The following is a 22,068-nucleotide window of genomic DNA, read 5'->3' as shown; positions in this document are numbered from 1 at the left end:
TAATGCAAGAGTGGTTGCATAGGTTAATGGAGAGACTTGTTTTAATTTATCACGTATCCAGAGATCAATTTTAAGTTCTGTGGTAGAGTTCTTGAATGATCCCCACCATTTAATCTTGTGCCGTTTTACCAACATAGGAATCTGATATGTTCCTACTGCATACTGAGTGTCCAAATACCATTGATATACCCAGGGCGTGAAGAAGGCCATACAATAATACATAAGGGAAGGAATATGGGCTTCTGCAGGACTAGGTTTATAATGGGCTTTAAAATACTGATATAAGGCCTGAATGGGAGGAGGGAGAATTTCATTGGAAATACCCCTTGTTTGCCACCATCTTTTAAACCAGTTAGGCACCTTACAGTCTGTACGGAATGAAGTATCAAAATAAATTAACCATGAGTGCGTAGCAGTGGGATTTTGAATAGCAAAAACCTTTTCCCATGCATCACGGTAATCAAAATAATTATACACAGTACTGTGTACATGTTTATATAAAACTTTAAATTGTACAGGTGTATAAAGAGAGGGTTTAGGCCAATCCTTGGGATGAAGAATCCTGTGGATTTTAAGTGAAGAATACAAAATAATCGATTTATTTTTGGAATCATAATTATGTTTAATTTTTACGGAGCCTGTATCCAAAAGAATATTGTGATAATATTCTTGAGGTTTTGAAAGGTCAGTTGGAGAAAAATACCAATCCTCAGGATAATATTGTTTTAAAACAGACCAAGAATTAATATTGTTATATCCATCCTCAATCTCAATTTCATAATCAAAATTATTTTTAACAAACCATTTATGTATACTTGGAGTATACTGGATTTTTGGCAAACCCACAGCCATCAACGGGTTTGATAAGTCTTTACTGTCTACCGTTTGAGACAGACTAGCCGTACCATGAACGGGTACGATCGCTTTAGGTGTAGAAGACATACCAGGCGTCTCTGTGGAAGAGGACGCTATACTTTGTAACGCCTTAAACACTTCAGGGGATTGACTTAACTGTTCAATCCATTTTTTAAGATCTGGAGAAATTTTAGTGTCTAGGGTTTTAGGTAAATCTTCGGAGTGCTCAGAAAGAGCTTTAGTAGGTGATTCAGGTTCTTCTTTAGGGGCTTTGCCCTTATCCTTTTTCCTGCCCATCGTTCTGTAAGAATTCTCGAGTCAGAAAGTCTGGAATGTTGTTTTTATCTCCTTGAATAAATTCAATATCAAATTCAAATATACTAAGTAAAGCTTGCCATCTAGCAAAAATTTGTTTAGAAGCCAGATTTTTTACATCTTTTTGTAAAACATCTTTTGCAGCTTCAAGATTCTTTAATATATTATACAATGAATCCTTTATTGTGTCGATCTGTAAGTAATGTTAAGTCGGATGATTCTGATTCCTCTGAAATAAAAAGAATCATAAGTAGGAATGAATTAATATTGCAAGATTTTAATAAAGCTATAGATGATTGGGAAATACCTAAAGTAGACAAAGAACAAATTTATAAAATTAGTAAATTTCCTTTATGGAACACAGATTATGTTATTAAAACTGAAGTTAGTGAACCTGATTTAGAAGATGCTAAACAATTTGTAAATAATATAACCCATAGAGAAATAGTCTCTAGGGCTCCAGACTTAGGATTCATTGACAAACCTCCATACATATCCCAATTCCACTATAATGCTAATACATTATATGAATGGAATATTGATGGATTATCTGAATATAAAATCTTAAGTATTTTGCAACAAATGACCATGGCTGCAAATGCTTATAAAACCCAGTCACCTATATCTGATAAAGCCGTTGCTGAAATCCTCATTGCAGGATTTACAGGACAATTAAAGGGATGGTGGGATTACCATCTCACTGAAAAAGATCAATTAGATATTTTAAATGCAGTTCAAGTAAATGATAAGATAATTCAGAGTGATTTTCCTCCTAAAGCCATTAGTAAATTTAAATACCAAGATAATGATATTACTTGTGCACCATATAAAGTAGCTAGAGAAAATGATTCAGATAAAAAATTAATTGAACAAAATAATTTTAGTAATGCTAGTTTAATTTGTCTGAATACACAATTAAAAAAGATAGAACAGTTACTTCAGGATAAACCAGTAGTAATTGAACCATCTAAAGGAAAAGAATTAGTAAAGTCACATATGTTTAAACCATTTCAGGTTTCTAAGTCTAGTCAAAAGGAATTAAATTCACAATTCATAGGAGCTTTAAAACACCAGCTTAGTCAACTTGAAGCAAGTTCGGGATCTACTCCCCAAGTAGCCCAGGATTCCACTCATGCTTCTAGAAATATAAACCTTTTAGAGGAATCAGAATCATCCGACTTAACATTACTTACAGATCGACACAATAAAGGATTCATTGTATAATATATTAAAGAATCTTGAAGCTACCCGATTATGCCCTCCGGTTATACCCTTCACTGCCCAACAAATCTCAACAAATGGGTCTTACAACGGGTTCATATGGAATCGGCTCAGTGGGCAAAGCTAAAAGCTTCATTAATATAGTATAAAATTAATACTTTATTGGGTGATAGTAACCAATACTCAAATCGTTAGGCTCTGATACCATAAATCACCAAGATCGACCGATTTAAGTATTTATTTCATTTCAAACAAGAAATGATTTATATTATCCAAATTTATATCAAACATATCAACTAAAATAGATCTATTATTTAAATCAATTAATATTTCAAAAATATTTAAATTAATATTATATATTGTAATGAAAATATTATTTTCTCTTAAATTTACAAAAACATGAATATAATTCATATGGTACTTAGCATTGTAGCACAAAGTTTCCCTTGTTTATCAAGTGCAATGATAAACACCAGGAGGTTATGTGTTTCCAGCTGATATACCAAAGAATTTTAATTTAAACAGTATCTGTTTAAAGATGAACAGTATCCGTTTTAATTTAAACAGTGAATGAACAGTATATGTTTATGAACAAACAAGAACAATATTTCTGATGTGGAAGATCACACGAAGGTGCAACCACAGAGCATACTTATAAATTTACAAACTAATATTTATCAATTAACTCAACCAAATTTTAATTATTTGATTTTAATTAAGGTTGAGGGTTCCTGCAACCTTAGCCTGGGATCCCCAGAACTAAGTCAGAATGTGGAGGGAGAAGAGAAAGAAGCCTTTAACAGGGCTTAGTAGTAGCAATTTATAAATTTAAATAAATAAATTTATTTAAATATGAAATTCAAATTTAAACTTACAAGTTTAAAGTTTACAATCCATTCTGGTCTTTTATCTCGAATTGTTATTGGGTTAAGACTTTTATTATGGTAAATTAATGAAAACCAATCTAAAAATGTAATTTTAGTCTGAGTTTGAAGTTGATATTCAAAATATTCTACTTTTAAGATATCAAAATTATAAGTTTTTACTATGTTATTAAACTTCATTAAATTTTTTGTTTTTGTAATTTCTTTTACCAAGTCCTTACTAATATCCTCTTTAGTTAAAACATTTAATTCTCTATTTATTTCACTAACATTTTCAGTGATGGCTGAAGCTGTTGGTGACTCTGGTGAAGTATTTACTAAATTAGATTGTTGATTTAAATAATTGTCAACAGGGTTATAAAATGCCTGTGGAACTATATTACTATAATCAACTCCTTTCATTTTAAATGATTGGCTAGATGCAGGTATATCTGATGTAGAATACCTAGGTTTTACTAGGGTTTGAAGAATTGGTTTAGGTTCATGTTCCTTATACCTGGCATAAATGACTGAAGGTATTTTTGGTTTATCATCATCTGTTACAATAGAAGATGTAGATCCTGTATACCTAGAGCTTTGACTCCTATTAAATTTTAAAGTTACTTTACCATCTTCAAATTGTTCAATTTTCTGTAAATTGACATTTGGTTTAATAGGTTCTGGTTTAGGGGGAGGGACAATCCCTTCCAAAATCCATTCCTCTGGTAAGGTGATATCCTTCCATTGGATGGTTTTAGGTATAACAGTATTGGTTTTAGTCAAATCAGTTTGAAGAAATTTAGTTTCTCCAATTTTTGGTTGTAATTTATATTTAGTACTAAAAGCTGAATTCATAGCTTTATAATGGATTTTATAGATTAAAGCAATTGGAATAGATCCTTGCTTCATTTTATAATTATGAGTTTTAACTTCTAAAATTATACTTTCTAAAATATTAAGATCATTTAAAGAAACAGTCATATCTGGATAGACCTCAAAAGAGATCGGTCCTTCACTTAAGCTTGTTTCAACTGATCCTAATAAAGAATCTTGAAAATTTAAAAATCTAGCATCTCTTACGACGGCCAATATACTAGTGTTTAATCCTTCTCTTGTTAAAGGTTTTATACCTACTTGTATTAATCCTATATGAATATATTTATATTTTTTATGTTTATGTTGTTGTAAAGTTTTTGATGAAAGAAGAATGATCCGTTCAAAAGGTTTACTTAATTGAAAATCACGTTCTTCAGTTTTAATAACATAATCTGTGTTCCATAAAGGAAATTTACTAATTTTATAAATTTGTTCTTTGTCTACTTTAGGTATTTCCCAATCATCTATAGCTTTATTAAAATCTTGCAATATTAATTCATTCCTACTTATGATTCTTTTTATTTCAGAGGAATCAGAATCATCCGACTTAACATTACTTACAGATCGACACAATAAAGGATTCATTGTATAATATATATATATATATATTGTAACCCGGAATCAATAGGAAATCGAGTCATTTTATCATTGACTCTGAAAAAACAAGAGCCATTTTGATTTTCGAGGTTATTAGCAGTTACACTCCAAAATAAATTAGCGATTGCAAGTTTGCAATTCAGAAAAATAAAAAGACCGATTGAACTTGAAGAGAGAGCAGAGATGCGTCACCGTCGATCCGTCACTGCTACTTGCAGGTTTCTCATCTTAGTCTGCGCTCTTGTACTGGTGAGTAAGATTTATTATTTCAGCAGTTTTAATTGTTTTCGGAGGCTTTGATTTGTGGATTCTGAAGACTACGACTGTTTTCAGTGATGAGTAAAATTAGGGTTTCTTAGATTATGTGCCCACTGATTAATCTTCATTTCATAGAAACATTGTAATGGTGAACAAATGAGAAACGAAATTTGTATTTTGGGTCTGTTTTAGCCTCTGATATTCAAAGAATATACGCCTTGAAAATTTGAGTTAGATGATCAATTGTATAGTTTGGGGTAAAGCTGAATCTCCATGCATGGAGATTGTTTATGCACTGTTACTTCATTGTCTTCCATTTTCCTCTCTTTAACGAGGATATCTGGAAATGATATGTTTTCAGGTGAAATGAGTATTATATTTTTGCATAAAATTTTAGCTTTTATGATTAATTATTGAAACCTGTTACAATACGAACCTTGGGAGAACCACACCCCAAAATCTAGCTCATGAGGTGGGAGAGCTGAAAGTCTATATAAACCCCACGTTGAAATCTCATGCTTCCAATGTGGTATCCAAGTAAATCTTGTCTTGCAACTAGGATTGTAACATGTTATTAATAATATCCTTTGTAATGTGTACCAGTATGGGGTTACCAGTTCTCCTGTTGGAACTCGGAAGACAGGCAGATCATCAGTATTTTCTTTATTTAATCTCAAAGAGAAGAGTAGGTTTTGGAGTGAGTCTGTTATACGCGGCGGTATGTTAAAATCTTGTTTATTACTGTTTTTACATGCTCCTTTCTCTGAAAGTACTTGAGTAATGGGATGCCTTTGTTTTGTTGCAACAGATTTTGATGATCTGGAATCTTCAAGCCCTGGAAAAATGGGAGCTTTCAATTACACTAGGGCGGGTAATTCCATGTGTCTCACTCTTGTTGGTTTTGAAAAAATAAACTGGCAAATTTAATCTATTTATCTAATTTCTACCAATAACATACACAGAAAAATAATCTATGAAACTTCTTCTAGCAGAACTTTGTAACTTATAAATTTTAAATTATGATTCCTATGATTGGAACCTTTTGTTCTGGCCTTGAACACCTTTGTAGAATTGACTATAAATAGAACTTCATGCCCTTGGGTTTGGATGGTAAAGTGCTTTGGAGTTTTTATCTGACGCATTAGTTCAGGTGTTCTAGTGCGCTTGGGCTTCTTCTCTCAGCCCACATGAACTGGAGGATCTATAAACACATTTAGCAGCAGTTTTCCTTTACTCAGATGGTGTGATACATGCCAGATGTTTGAAAATAGAACCATTTTTCACCTTTTTTTTTTTCTTTTTCATGGTCTACCGAGGAACTAAAAGCTCACATTCACTTTTTCTCTTTTCCAGATTATATTTCCAGTTATATGAGATAAGAATTTCCAATATTTTCATCTTTATGCATGGATTGCTTGCAATCCTTATACAAAGTTCTAATCCTGACAGATCTTTGGTTTTGTTGCATGTTATTGTACTATGCTGTTTAAGAAAATAATATGATTTAAGAAAATAAGATACAAATGAACATCACTGGTTGGCAACTAACACTTGATAACAATGAAAACGAGTTCTATTGATACCTCTAGGTTTGTTATTTGTTAGATAAGGTTAACCAAACTATTGTTTCTTTTTGTGAGTTGAAATATGATAACTTGGCATTCAAGATCTCCAATATATATTTTTTTTCTTAATCTGTATTTCAGGTAATATTGCAAATTATCTAGGGCTTCAGGAAGTGGATTCTATGTACCTCCCAGTTCCTGTGAATTTCGTTTTCATAGGATTTGAAGGAAAAGGGAACCAAGGTATATTACTTTATCTGCCATCACTATTTTTTCAATGGTTTATTTTTTTTGTCAAATTCTTCTCCTTTTAGTAGTTATTTTGATACTTGGCTGGTTTTGTAATGGTTATTTTTAGAATTCAAGCTTCATCCAGAAGAACTTGAGCGCTGGTTCTTGAAAATTGATCACATCTTTGAACATACAAGAATTCCACAAATTGGAGAAGTGCTCACCCCATTTTACAAAATTAGTGTAGATAAAGAGCAACGTCACCATCTTCCCATTGTCAGTCACATAAATTACAAGTAATGTTACTCTGTACCATGTATTTCTTTTCCTTTTTATTTTTTTTCCCTTCATTTTTGGACTAGTTTCATTTAAAGATGTTGTTCAATCTACTCTGAATAATGAGGACTTTCTGCTTATGGCATGATAATAACATTGGTTCTGCAGTTTTTCAGTTCATGCCATTCAAATGGGTGAAAAGGTTACTTCTATCTTTGAGCATGCCATCAACGTTTTTGCTCACAAGGATGATGTATCTACTAAGAGGTGAAATTCATACAATCCCTTTCTCTTTCTCTTGCTCTCTCTTCCCCTCCTCCTCCTATGAGGCAACCCTCATTTTCTGGCTATGCAAAGTCTTTCTTATTTTTTTTGCACTTATGCACATGCATTATTTAATCCTACATGATCAACAAGGTTGTTAGTAAAGTTGCAGTCATCTACAAACCTTCTTGGTTTTTACAGGACAAGCATAACTAATAATGGATAGTTAGAGGTTATTGTTTTCTTTTTGCTGCAGTGAACAAAGATATTGTAATGTGAAGACCAAAGGAAGTATTTTAAAATAAAGATAATATTGATTATTAATAGTTTTGATGAGCCAATCACCATGCTTGATAAATTCTTTTCCTTGGGAAACATGTAATTAACATCTTGTTGATGCACCCCTATGAATTCTGGTTTTGATTTTGTCTTTTTATGTCATCCAATATCCTAGTGAAAATGAAAACAAAATCATGGCCAAACTCATATGATTGATATCAATTAATTTTTGTAGTATTTAGCAAAGATACTATGTTGTTTTTCTGGAGATTCTTCCACACAATGTTTTATATTTGTTTATTTATTTATTTTTGATATTTGAACATTTTTTTTTGTTTATCTCCTTACTGAGTCCAGTAATGTTTTGGTTTGTCGTGACAGGGATGATGGAGATGTCCTTTGGCAAGTGGATATGGACATGATGGACGTTCTTTTTACTAGCCTTGTAGAATATCTTCAACTTGAAAATGCATATAACATTTTCATTTTGAATCCCAAGAATACCTTAAAGAGAAAATATGGATATAGGTGTGTATTTTTTTTTATCATAAGTTTGTTTTTCTTTATCAATGCACGAGTTAGATATTGAACAATATATACCCAATTTGAATGCATTTTCTTCAATTCTAGGAATAATCAAATCAACTAAACCTCTGTCCCAAATTGTTTGGGGTCTCTACTATTCCACTTGGTTTAGGATTAGATCTTTTGAAATATCTAGGACCAGTATATCCTTTTTCATTACCTGTCCTCACTAACTTGTCTTTTGCAACTTTAATATAGTCAAATTTTGTTATTGGTGCATGTGATGCACATGTTGAAACCATATCAATCTTCCTTCTGTTTAACTTTTTCTTAGCGGGTGTCATTTTGACCTTTTACAACTGCATTAATTCCATATCCAGTCCATTCTTGTATTTCTATTTGTCCATCTTAGTATAGCATTGGAGGAGCACAAGAAGCTGGGTAGAACGTTCATGGTCCTTGTAAGTACTGACACTCACGGGTTTGATACCATACCCAACACAAAACCTGGAGGCATTAATTCTATATGTTCTTGTATTTAAACGATCGTTTGTTAGCTAGTTATTCCGATGAGAGACTTCCAACGTGCACTTTTACCTCAAGTCAAGAGTTGGCATTTTCCTTTCTGTCATGACAATACTGTATTTCAATATTTCATTTTTGGTTGAATCTGTCTTATAAACTTTCCTTTCAACTCAGCTGGTATTTTACAATTATACAAAATTTTACTTTTCCATTCTGCCATCCTACCATAATCCCATATTTAACATCCTGATTTTCAGCAGCCCTTTGTGTGAGGGTTTGCTTGATTTGGTGGATTGGATTGGACTTGGAAAATGTTAATTTTTTCAAAAAAAGTTCTAAACATTGTGATCTTAAGTGCTTAATCAATTATCTTGTGAACATGGACGATGCCCTTTTCTTTTTTGAGTAGTGTAGGAGTGGGATTCTACTTGGGAGGTTCTTAACTTGGGCTACTCCTCGATAGCCTCAAGTTTATCTCTAGGCTAAGGTGACAGTTAATAATGTCCTTTTCTTGTGTTTATTTGTCTAGTACTTTTTCACTCAATTTTTTCATTGAAAGCTGAAAACGTTATAGTATGAAATTATGATGTGATCATAATCCACAGTATAGCACCAGGCTTAGAAATGGTTGAGCAAAAAAGAAGGGGGTGGGTGGGAGATCAAACTGATGGCACTGTCCTAAACTTTCAATATGGATGCTCTTGCTCTAGGCATGCAGTTTGATATGTCTTGTTGGTTAGAAGAATCATTTGACACATAGTTTACATTTCTGATCATGCCCTCTCCTTATTGTTATTTAGTTATTAATTTAGCTTATTCAGCTATGTTATTTTGGAATGACAGGAGAGGATTATCAGAGTCTGAAATAAATTTTCTGAAGGAGGTATTATTTTCTCTTTGTTCCTTGCTTCTATGATGTACTTGTTGCTATTTTTCAAGAATTATACGATCTATAAGGTTCAATTATGACTTTTTCCAAGTTCGATTTTAGAAAGTAACTTATTATCATTGGTAAATTTGCTAGTTTAGTTAATTACCGTTGTCGTATTTATAGAACCAGCTTCAAAACTGACTTATTTATTTATTTATTTTCTTATGGGATATCTCAGGATAGGAGTTTGCAAACAAAAATTCTTCAGTCAGGAAGCATTCCTGAAACTGTTCTTGGTATGAAATGCCTCTAATACATGTCATTCTTTTTCTTTTTTGAAATATTATGAATCCTATTCATTTATATTGTGCTTATGAAAATAAACGTTCTGAAAACAATTTGCAGAACTTGAGAAGACTAAGAGACCTTTGTATGAAAAGCATCCAATGACCAAATTTGCATGGACAATAACTGAGGACACTGATACAGTTAGTGTTCTTTCAACTTAAATTTGTAACTTGTGTATCACATATAATATTTCTGCTTAACATGCTCCAACTGTTATATTTTAGTTTTCTTTATCTAGTAGAAGATAAGAATGTTTAATAGCTGAAAGAAAGAGACACTTTCTGAGTGATAGGAAAGTGGCATGTTGATATTTGAAGGTTTATGATTTGAGCCTTCTAAGTTGTTTGCTATTGTTTCTAAATAGGACCACATGGTGGATCCAATGCTCTGTTTGTGGAAGAAATAGTAATTAAGTATAGTGGAAGCATTCTTCCTGGGTTTCAGTGGAGAATGCTATGCTGAAAAAGGCCTCTTGCCTTTTTTAGGAAAACTGATAGGAACCTACTGCCTAGCTCAGTAAATGTACCAGGCAAATCTTCTTTTGCAATTTAATTTACCATCTATCACCTTCTTTTACTCTGTTTTTATCAGTCCTTAATGCTAGGGATGTTGCCTGCTACATATTTTTGCAGAGTTCTTGAGATGAATGTTTTATTCAAATTTCATTCAACTTGGTAATGTTCAGTAGCTAGGTGATTTGTTTTCCTACTCTCCACTGAAAGGAATATATATCTCGGTGGTTCCTTCCTATTTCAAACATGCACATTATATTTATATATTCTTTTTTCTACAGATATTGGTTGATTGACTTGATTCTATTATGAAATGAAAGATGAAAGAGTTTTAGCATTACAAGGATACACATAATTATTAAGGAATATTTTTGAATAACCTCAGGTGGAATGGTACAATATTTTTTTGAACGCACTCAATAATGTTGAGAAGTTATATCAGGGGAAGGACACTTCTGATATCATTCAGAATAGAGTTCTACAGGTATATTCTCTTTTTCAGCATTACTTTGACATAAAAGCAAATTGAATGAAGAATAAAAATACCAAGGTTAATTCTATCTTTTAATGTGTTCTTTCTTTCTCCATATTTGTTTAGTTATTAAAAGGGAAGAATGAGGATATGAAACTTACTCTTGAAAAGGAGTTAAAATCTGGAGACTTTAGTGATTTTCATGAAGAATGTCTTACAGATACATGGATTGGAAGGGACAGGTGTAAATCTCTCTCTCTCTCTCTCTCTCTCTCTCTCCACACACACACACTCACATTCTCACTCACATTCATTTGCACATATCTTGTGGAGGTGCAAATACTAACTTATTCTTTATCAGGTGGGCTTTTGTTGATTTAACTGCAGGTCCTTTCTCCTGGGGTCCTGCTGTTGGTGGAGAAGGTGTGCGTACGGAGCTTAGTTTGCCTAATGTCACAAAAACCATTGGTGCAGTTGCAGGTGGTACTGACAGTTCTACTTTCATCAAATGCTTCTACATTCTCCTGCATTCTTGTTTGCAATTGTTTCATTGGCCACAGTGGCATTGCTGCACTGTCATGTGAGGTGCATTTGAGGTTAGGATCTATTCATATGCTTTTCCTATACTTTTCCTCTAATAGAGGGAGACAACAAAAAATTACAAAGTGGAGGCTATTCAAAACAAACAACTTGGAACGCCAAAATTGGACTAAAATGTAATGCCCTCAAAATAAAACAAATACTACTCATGCACTCCTCTGAAGGCACCTGAAGCACAAGTACTTAGAGAAGCTAACAAAACTGCTTTGCTTCACAGCAGAAGAAAAGATACTGCGCTTTCTGAAAATCTGATCATTCCTTTCCATCAATGCTGCAAAAAAGAGAGAAAAGAGAGACAATTTAAAATAATTTTAGCATCCTTTCTACTGCCAAATCCTCTTCATACAGAAGTAACAACAGTCTCTAAAGAATTTCATAGTACCTGATTTTCAGAAGTCCCCGATGCGCAGAGCCACCTCAGGATGTCATAACGTAAAAACAAGTGAGCTTCTGGAGATGATGAGGAAATTGGTGAACCCATTGATTAATATAGATGTTTCTTGGAGAGTGAGGTACGGCGAAGAGAGATAGAAAGGAAGGAAAAGAAAGAGAGAGAGGGGGGGGGGGGGTGTGGGGTGGGAAGCAATATCATTTGATTGCTATTTTCTTTGATTCTCCTAGTTCTGCTTCTATTCATTCAAGGTCCTACTCTTCAAAAGCAAGGGAATATTTATGTGGTTTATATTCCACCTCTTGGAGTAACCCGAGTTAGACCATGATCCTAGTCCATCTGAAGAGAGGGACCTCTTGGTAGTTATTATTCTGTTTTTAGTAGTAGGAAACTTATTTAATACATTTATATTTTAGTAGGGTTGTCTGGGAGTTTTATATTTTAGTAGTGGCAGGACTATTTATCATTTTCCATTTTTATCTGTATATAAGGTTGTAGGCTCAATATTTGGTTCAATTAAATATTTTTGGCGTGAGCACTTAGGGTTTTACTCTAGAGACTCATTATGCTTACAGCCTACCAATCAGAACACGAAGCCTTATTAGGCCTCCTTTTCTGAAATGAGTCATTATATTAACCTTTTGAAGAATTGCAAACCACGCTAAAGCTCTTACCTTGAGCAGCATTTTGAATTTTCAAGTTTTGTTAACTGAATGAAAGGAATGATCATGAAAGTCAAACACTTGTTTCTTTGCACTCATGAAAATCATATGAAAATCATAATTTTTTTTCTTCTTCTTTTTTTTTTCTTTTTTCTTTTTTCTTTTCTTTTTTTTTTTTTTGGTCATGGATTTGTCTCTTGGGGTTCCAGTGCTTTCTTGTCTCAATTTTTTTGTATGCTGTGAAAAATGTTTATATTTCCATATGATAGTATGAGGTCTTATATGGAACTTAGTTTGCCTAATATCTTCCACCTTTCATGTTATTTAGTTTGTGTGTTATCTCCATCCTGTGTCTTGTTCCTATATGATTCTAAAAAGCCAAAAAAATTTATTACTTTTATTTGCCCCGTGGACTCTATCATTGTTTATCTTACTGGGTATATATGTTGGTCTATAAGTACACTTTTTTTGTAAAAGATTTATTTCTATGAGAGTTCTATGGTCTTGTTGAATAATGGATCATTTAGTTTTTTGCCGAATCACCCGCTTATGGTCAATAATATATTTCTCTTTCTTTGTGGGATCAGAGATTTCAGAAGATGAAGCTGAAGATCGCTTACAAGATGCAATTCAGGAAAAGTTTGCAGTATTTGGTGATGTATGTAACTTAGGATGAAATAATAAGTCTTTCATTATTGGAGTTTGTTTCAGTTCATTTTATGTTAAATAGAAGCCTTTCATGATGGGATCATGGTGTTGTTTGGAGTTGGTGCAAAAACTAATTTTACCTACATTAAGGGATTAAATATAGGTTTTCTGCTAAAAAAACTTTGTAGTTTTCACAATATAATCTACAAACTTTTACTTTTGTAAGTCAAGTACCTAAAGCTGCAAAGTTTTGCAATTAAAATATTTTTGTCAGTTGTATTAAACTCGCATGTGGACATAATGCTGTGACTCTGGACCGTATGACACCAGTCCTAGAAAATCTTAAAGGCACTCACTAAAATCCCATTCTTAACTATATTCAATTATTTTTTTTGGCCTATATAGGAAACAAAAACAGTTTTTAATCGATATCATTAGGTACTAAAACCAAGTTATCCTGGCCTTAAAAGCAAACTTAGGTGGGGCTCAATGGAAAGTACGAAATTGTGAAAAGCTGTAAGGTTCGAGGAGCCAATGTTTCTTAGGACTTGTTTCTTTTCACAATTTAGCTGTAAGCTGTAAGGTTTGAGTATCAAAAATAGGATTAAATATGAGTAAATGTTATGAAGTTGGGCTTGAATATCAAGTTCGAGTATTCTGAGTTGCATTTTCCTATTTTCCAAATGGAGCTGTCAAAGTACTGTGCCTATATCAGAAAATTATGCTTTCTTATTCAGGTGAAGTGATAACTTTTCCTTTGGTCTTCTGAACTGTCAATCTGCCATCCATATGACTTGCATTTTTGTAGAGCAATCAGTCATAAGTCTGGTGATCCAACACGGATCTGTAGATCTTTGTTTTAATATTCAAAATTACGCTTCATATTGGGAAGCAAACTGTCCTTTTGGAAACAGTTTGTTGGTTGTAATTCTTTTCTTATATGTTTATTTATTTATTCTTTGGGAAAGATATGATAAAAGAGTGCCAAAGTTGTGTCAACTTAATACAGAAAAAGAGAATCATTTTGTTATCCTGAATATACAATTGTGTTACAAGTCTTGTAATTACAGGTTCTAGGATAGGGTCTGTGGGAAACTGGTGTTTGTGAGTTGTTCTACCTTTTTTACCTTCGTTAACAAGAAGTAAGTAGGAGCTTGTTATCTGAGTTTAGGAATCAACCTTCGAATTAAATGCTGCTTGCCTTCTTTTCATATAGTTGATAATAGCAAGAGGAGAAAAATAATCCCATGATTATTGGAAGCATAACTACCGATATACTACAACCACCCACTAAAACTAAGGGAAACTGCGAACCAAAATTTAAAAGCGACTAATCCCATGTTTATGGACACGTGGGAATACTGGAACTGAGCAATAACAAAAGATAAAATTAAATACCTAGTAAATATTTCTGTACCATATTTAATAAATTGCTTAACCTAAGTTGGATTGTCATCTGAGCTCCTAACACATTTACAGCAAAATTTGGAAAGAAGTTTATCATCCCATAAAGTGTTTCTCCAACAAACCAATAGTTGTAAGCCACATTAAGAATAAAGCAAGATAATATCTGCTTCCTCAAAGGCTATTATATGATCAAAGTCTTGATTATCTGTGCATAAATTTCTAAGCCTTCAAATGCATAATTCATTTCTGATCAACCTTTAGCTAGCCAGGAGTTCCCATGAGAGTAACTAATGAGTTCTAATGGTGCTTGTATTGAAATATTGTATCTACTAGCCATCCTCTGTGCTCAGTGTCAGGGGGGATTCAGTATCGCTTGTCTGCTTCATGAGTCCTCTATGCATGTTGCAAAGTGGCTGTCAAAGAGTTGCTAGGTTGTTGATTGAAATTATATTGCATTTCTTCATAGCTTGGGCAACTTTTTATATGTTGGTGCATCATAGGGATGCATCCATCTGTATACTTTTCAGTTGCTTTTTCACTCTCTGGTTCTGTTTCTGTAAAAACTGATGCATGAACATATAAATTATTGTGTTATTATGATTCCTGTTAGTCGGAGCTATGAGAGTTGAGCTCTCTAAGTTTTTTATTGTTCTTAGTCTAAATTGATTATGCACTTTAATACTACAGAAAGATCATCAAGCCATCGATATTCTTCTGGCAGAGATAGATATTTATGAGCTTTTTGCTTTCAAGCACTGCAAGGGAAGGAAAGTTAAACTAGCTCTTTGTGAAGGTAGTCTTTGTTATTTTCTCTTTTTGATTGTAATGCTCTTAGTTTAGTTCATTTCCTACTTGAAGATTGTCCTATGCTTTTATTTTACATATCATTGATTCTGTTTTTTCTTCTGCATAAAGAAGACAGGACACTTATGGTCAAGAATTTTTTATTTCACAGTAACTAATGTGAACTATGGTTGGTTAATGTACCTCTAATTCCAATATTTACAATCTCAGAGCTTGATGAGAGAATGCAAGATTTGAAAAATGAGCTCCAATCTTTTGAAGGTGATGAATATGATGAAAGTCATAAAAGGAAGGCTATAGAGGCATTAAAGCGCATGGAAAATTGGAATCTTTTCACTGATACTTATGAGGTATGCCACCCATGGTCCTTTTTTCCCTATTGATTATGTTTGCTTCAGAAATCTTTCATGGAGAATGGGGCTATCAGGGTTTGTACCTCTAACCTCTTGCCCTGCAAGACAAATACTTGACCACTACGTGTTAGCATACCAAATGGTCTTTACATGGGGATTATTACGGTATATTTTGAAATTTTTTCTATCTTAAAAAAATGGATTTGTTTTATTTCATACCAAAAGACAGTTATTTGGCATCAGAAAACGTCAAGTAATTTTACCTTGCTGCGACCTTAAAAACTAGCCTAATTTTTCTTAATATGTTGCTCTTCTATGTTCATTCTGCATTATATATTTTCCTTAAACTAAGTGGAATGGAGCGTGATCCTTATAGTCAACTTGAAGTAGTTTGGGATTAAGGCTTATTTAAGCGTAGTTGAGCTAAGTTGATGATTATGTATTGTTTTGGTACTGGACCAATTAAGTCTTATCATCTGATTTAAAGGCTGTAGGCATGATCCGAAATGGAGAATGTAAAACCTAGGTTTGTGCTCTTTAAATCAAAGTGGGATAGGTAAATTTACACTTTGATTGGAATATATGATTGATTCAGAAATATAATGCAAGTGGTCTCCCCTCTGTCTCTTCGTTTCTTTTTTTAGGATACTCTACAAATAATTTTGTAGGTTTATTGGATAGATAGAAATTTCATTGCCTGGGTTTTGGGTTTCATCTCTTTCTATCATATTTATGTAAGTTCAAGTTGTCATCTGGCCTTTGAATTAGAAAACTTTATCTTCATTACATTTTACTGTTCTAGCAGGAGTTTCAAAACTACACTGTTGCACGGGATACTTTTCTGGCACATTTAGGTGCAACACTGTGGGGTTCCATGAGACACATAATTTCACCTTCAATTGCTGATGGTGCTTTCCACTATTATGAGAAGATATCCTTTCAGTTGTTCTTCATCACACAAGAGGTATGATGCCTTTTCTGTATTTTTATAGGAGCTTTTTCTTGATTGCAATTTGTATTTACTTGCAATTTATGGATGCAGAAAGTCAGAAACATTAAACAACTACCTGTGGATCTCAAGGCTATCATGAATGGGCTTTCCTCTTTGTTGTTGCCTTCACAAAAACCTATTTTCAGCCAGAACCTGTAAGTATTCCTTGTGTTTCTTTCAAGTTAATGCCCTGATAATTTCCTTTTGCATTAGACACTGGGTGAAACGAAGACAATTTTTTTATTTTGTTTTCTGGTATTAATGCTCTTTTGGATGATTCCCTTTATGTTTAGCTTCCATACTCTAAATAATTTGGTTCTTCTTTTCAACTTATACATAAGTTTGAAGCTGTCTGTAGATTACCGCTATCAGAAGATCCTGCTTTGGCAATGGCCTTTTCAGTGGCGCGAAGAGCAGCAGCTGTTCCACTATTGCTTGTTAATGGAACATATAGGAAGACCATAAGATCCTACCTTGATTCCTCCATTCTCCAATATCAGTTGCAGAAGTTGAATGACCATGGTTCTCTCAAAGGTTATCTATTCACTTATGAACTTTTCTCAAGTTGTTCTTAATCTAACTGATCAAAACAATGATTATCAGAACTTTTTAATTTGAGGATAAGCCTACATGGGACATGAACATGATGCAGAGCATTGGGTTCTTTGGAGATCCTTGAATGTTTCATTTATTTGTGTTTGTTCATTAGAAATTTGAGGTGTGAATCTGTGGCTACAATTTCTGCTGATCAGAGAGTCGTTGTTGCCCTCATTATGGAAGATTGTTGCATTATAACTGATCTTAATCATCTTATACTCTTGCCATGCAATTCCTGGGATTTTGTTAGTGTCTGTGCTGGCTTAAGCTTGTTTATTTATTTATTTATTTATTTTAAGCTTTTAGATTTTGTTTAAACTTTTATTTTCCTGTGTTTGCATTTTTCATTTTTCTCTTGCTAGTTTGCTTGTGAATTTCATTGCATAAATTGTTACAGCTCCAGTCATATTTTTATCATTCAAGTGAAGTTAAAAATGTTTACCCCCAGTTACAATAATGCAGGAGCGCATGCCAATAGCAGGTCTATGCTTGAAGTTCCTATCTTTTGGTTCATTCATGGAGAGCCATTATTGGTTGACAAACACTATCAAGCAAAGGCTCTTTCAGACATGGTGATTGTTGTCCAGTCGGAGCAATCATCCTGGGAAAGCCATCTTCAGTGTAATGGGCAGTCACTTCTATGGGATTTAAGGTCAGAATAATTGTCATTCTAATTTTGAGTTCTTGATGAATTTATTCCTAAGCCTCCTATTTTAGTTTACTAGTTCTCCAGAGAATTTTACTTCTTCTAAGGGGGAACTCTTGCATGCTTTGTTCTTTTCTAATTGGTTTAATTTTTTTCGAAACTGACATATCGGCATAATCCCCTCCTTGAGAAATGAGCACAAGTACAATTGCAATACTACACTTTGGTACTCATATTTATAATTTTTAACTGAATTTGCAATCTAACAAATTTAGTTGTTGTGTTCCTCTTTTTGCGCAATCCAGGAGACCCATAAAAGCTGCTATTGCTGCTGTTTCCGAACATCTGGCTGGTTTACTTCCCCTTCACATTGTCTATAGCCATGCTCATGAAACTGCAATTGAGGTATTAATTTGTGTTCTGGGGAATCCTTATTTTACTTCATTTACACATACTTGATGTGATGATGATGAAACTGTGAAGCTTCTGATCTAAAGAAATTTGGAGAATGCAGTAATCTTTTCGTGTTTCAGTTTTATTGATAACATTCTGTCAGAGGTTTAACATAGCACATCTATATTTTAAATTCTCATAGAAATTATATTTAATTTGTTGGCTTTATTCAGGCTTGATTTTTGGTGGTCTAGCGACATCAAAGTTGCTCAACTTCGGGCCTAAATGTTCAAATTATATTTCGATTTCCCTTATATTTTATTAGTCTTGTTTTTCTTGAAATGTAATGGTTTTTTTTATCTATATCCTGTGACATGCTAGACATATGCAAATCTTTTTCAAATTGTATATATTAAGATAAGCCTTTGCAAGCTAATATGGAATCTGCTTTATTATCCACTTTGTCGAGCATTCAACATATACTAATTGCTTAAATATTCTTTTTAGTTTATCAGATAAAACCATGCAGCCATGTACCTGTGATTAATAAGTTGTTAAATGCACCTTTTTTTTCCTCTGTATATTTATCTGCAGATCATCATTTTATAAGCTGTAGGATTTATTTTAGAAATTCAAAGTTCTGAGAGCATCGGTATTTATACTATCAATATTACCATGTTGTGTCTAGAGGCATTATGTGCTCATAATTTATTCTTCTCTCTCTCTCTTTCTCATACAGATATCTGCATGGATCCTTTACATGCTCATGCATTTGTATTCTTGTGCTTTGTAACTTGACCCCTGGTGGATTTTATTAAATGAGTTTGCATCTTCTGTACCACTATTCATATGGTATTGCTTGCAACTTTGGCAGGACTGGATATGGTCTGTGGGTTGCAATCCTATTTCTGTAACTTCTCAAGGTTGGCACATATCACAATTTCAGTCTGATACAATTGCTCGTAGCTATATAATCACAACTCTAGAAGAATCTATCCAACTGGTCAATTCAGCCATTCACCGTCTTTTCTTGGAGCCTACATGTATCCTTATCTTTATAGCAATTGAATAACTAGAAGAAAATTTCTTATGTTCTAGGGGCCAAAATTCTCAGCTTTTTTAGTTTTTCATCTTATATAATGTTTGGAGTCTGTTAAGAATCCAACATTGATTAAATGCCAACTCCATAAAGGGCATTTGTGTGGAAAGGTAGCTAGCTAATTGGTTAGTACTAACGTTTTAGCACTGGTTGGCCCAAGCCCAAGTAAACCTAATTCACACAACTTTTATCTTCATGGATTCTAATCTCTTGCATGATTCACCCCCTACCCTTCCATTTGTAAGAGTCTAAGGCTTATCTTCATGAATTTGATTGGGTTTTCATTGGTCATCCATCTGCACATGGAATTTCTCTTAGAACTATTATGAAATAAAAATTCTATCTGGACAGTATTAATGCTGGGAGTCTGGGATGCTAGGGACTACATAATCAATTAGGAATTTGCTACCCATATCTCAATCCTTTGTTTATCTGCTTGCACCCTCTTGCCTCTTCTTTTTATTATGATGGTAGTCTATATTTTCAAGTTTTCACCCTTGAAAAACTACCCATCAATGGTATTTTCTGATTTATTAAATGAAGCATCTAAGGCTATATGCTGCTGCATTTGTACTGCTATTGGAAAGACCTAACAAATTCCAGCTGAAAAGACATTCAGGCTCTTTCAGTCCAAAGAGCAAGAGCTTGTGAACAAGTATAATTACGTTGTTAGCCTGTGGAGAAGGGTGAGTACCCCTTTTCTACAGAATTATTATATTAGTTACATTTCCTAATAAGCATTTGTAGAATCATCTTAATTTGTATCTTATTGTCTTTGCAGATCTCAACCATTACTGGAGAATTGCGTTATGTGGATGCCATGCGACTTCTTTATACCTTAGAGGATGCTTCCAAAGGGTTAGGCACTTGCTACTAGCATTCATTACATCCATAGGATCAATGCAGATTTTGTTTTTTTTTTTTTCCCCCCCCTTAAAACAGAATTCAGAAACATATCTCTTGTTCAGAAATGGATAGGGAAGAGAACACTCACAGCACACACTGCAAAAACAGGTTATGTAACTGAACCTCCAAAGAGTGGCTATACTTTTCATTCACAGATGCCAATACATCTGTTAGTTACAAGAGATCTAAGTACAAAAAATATCAGCCATGCTTTACCTTTTCTATCATATATAAACTCAAACTCACATATTTCTTCCACTTACTCAGCCTTACTGAGTTTCTTGCTAACAGTTAAAACTGATTTGAAGACAAGCTTCCCCTCAACAAACATCACGCAACCAGACTGTTGTCACAACCTTCAACACCCTCAACCATCACCATCCTGTTCCCTATTTCTTGTTATTTGCACTTTCGCTCTAGTGATGGTCTACTTATGTAGTAAAGTTTTCAAGGATTTTTGATTGATTAGGGTTGAGCTAAATCCCGTATCAGAGAAAACTGAGCAAGCCTGGTAGCTTATAGGCCAGATCCCGTATTCTTTCTGTATAGTTACCTTTTTAAAGAAGCAAAATAACTAGCCCAAGAGGACCGAAAATAGATATTACCTCACATTGGGCACAGACCTTGCCCAACCCATCACCCACTAGAAAGGATTCAGTAGAACTCCTTGACTTTTGGCTGGGGGCGAAGTCGCTGGTCCAGAATAACCAGCCATGAACATGACCTCATATGGACACAGACCATCAGCCTGATCCATCATTGATGGCAATAGAACGGCTGGCCTGAGGCAAAACCAGATAATAGCTAACAGTGTCAATTTCTGGTAACTTATTCTGTATGTTTGTTCTAGAAGATGTCAATCTAACATTTTTCCTCTGCCTGTTTGATTTTCTTTTTTAATAAAGAAAATATGGTTGGTTGGGAATTGAGTAAGCAATTGATATTATCTTGTTTTTCTCACAGGTTTGCTGATCAAGTAAATTCAACTATAGCTCTTCTGCACCCAATTCACTGCACCACAGAGAGGAAAGTGCATGTGGTGTTTGATATGACAACAATGCCTGCTTTCTTGACAGTTCTCGCCGTTCTTTATATTGTCTTGAAGCCACGGCGACCAAAGCCCAAAATTAATTGATAATACTTCGGGGCAGAGTTGATGAACGTGAAGAGCTTTGGCTAACCTGTGAGGAAACGATTATGCATTTGTCCCCTTATATGTATACACATTTGTTTTCCTGCTTGAGGCAGCACAATTTTATTGAAGTAGAGTTCAATTACAGAAAAAGTAGGAATGATAACAGCGAGAGCAGCTCGGTTCCAGGGAAGTGGCATTGTACTTTCTGGCCTAGCATTTGAATTTTTCAAAAATTTCTAACGTAGGGGAAGTGTAATATATGTTTGAATTGTATCAATGGACTCAATAGCAAGTTGAAAATTTTGCTGCATACCGATCAGTCCAGCATTCTGGTCTCTGCTTGTCCTGAAGTCGAACTCTACGTTATATATTACTTAGTTTGGCTTGATTTTATGAAGAAGCATTTGTTAAATTGTAAAGTTCAGAATGATTTTTGGAAAAGCACTTAGTGTGAAGCATGCAAAATAATTACTGAATAGCATGAAACAAGGAATTTATAAAGTAGTTTCATGAGATTTTTTTTGTCAGAGTTTTCATTTATCTCAAATTGTTATTCTGTTTTTTCTTAAGTGAATAATATTTA

The 22,068-nt window shown here is 33.8% G+C and overlaps 1 protein-coding gene across 4 annotated transcripts; it reads left to right on the top strand.

Annotated features, from left to right (window-relative positions):
- Window positions 1-4,756: 4,756 nt before the first annotated feature.
- LOC105640192 (hypothetical protein) lies at window positions 4,757-21,795 on the top strand. Of its 4 annotated transcripts, none has more exons than XM_037640123.2 (25): window positions 4,757-4,976; window positions 5,589-5,703; window positions 5,794-5,856; window positions 6,692-6,793; window positions 6,909-7,077; window positions 7,226-7,324; window positions 7,982-8,128; window positions 9,494-9,533; window positions 9,760-9,817; window positions 9,927-10,009; window positions 10,767-10,865; window positions 10,980-11,095; window positions 11,215-11,333; window positions 13,094-13,164; window positions 15,249-15,354; window positions 15,576-15,715; window positions 16,521-16,682; window positions 16,761-16,864; window positions 17,068-17,243; window positions 17,769-17,958; window positions 18,258-18,357; window positions 19,220-19,388; window positions 20,048-20,130; window positions 20,226-20,302; window positions 21,314-21,795. In XM_037640123.2, exons 1-25 carry the CDS (start codon window positions 4,911-4,913, stop codon window positions 21,483-21,485), a joined length of 2,826 nt encoding a protein of 941 aa, XP_037496051.1. In that variant the 5' UTR covers window positions 4,757-4,910; the 3' UTR covers window positions 21,486-21,795. The 4 variants fall into 4 exon arrangements, with proteins under 4 accessions (XP_037496051.1, XP_037496046.1, XP_012079840.1 ...); XM_037640118.2 differs by having other exon boundaries at window positions 11,215-11,336; XM_012224450.4 differs by having other exon boundaries at window positions 4,758-4,976; window positions 16,524-16,682.
- The last annotated feature ends 273 nt before the right edge of the window (window positions 21,796-22,068 follow it).

This window comes from Jatropha curcas, chromosome 9, assembly GCF_041381405.1.
Source record: "Jatropha curcas cultivar XTBG-Jc1 chromosome 9, XTBG_Jcur_1.0, whole genome shotgun sequence".
Taxonomy (NCBI): domain Eukaryota; kingdom Viridiplantae; phylum Streptophyta; class Magnoliopsida; order Malpighiales; family Euphorbiaceae; genus Jatropha; species Jatropha curcas.
The sequence above is the reverse complement of the archived record's forward strand: the minus strand, read 5'-3'. Positions and strand labels throughout refer to the sequence as shown.

Bases quoted from the DNA above. Each gene is read 5' to 3' on its own strand.
- LOC105640192 (XM_037640118.2), top strand. From the start codon at position 4,911: ATGCGTCACCGTCGATCCGTCACTGCTACTTGCAGGTTTCTCATCTTA. The intron at 7,325-7,981 runs GTGAAATTCATA...TTGTCGTGACAG, and splicing joins GATGATGTATCTACTAAGAG to GGATGATGGAGATGTCCTTT. The intron at 20,303-21,313 runs GTTAGGCACTTG...TTTTTCTCACAG, and splicing joins TTAGAGGATGCTTCCAAAGG to GTTTGCTGATCAAGTAAATT.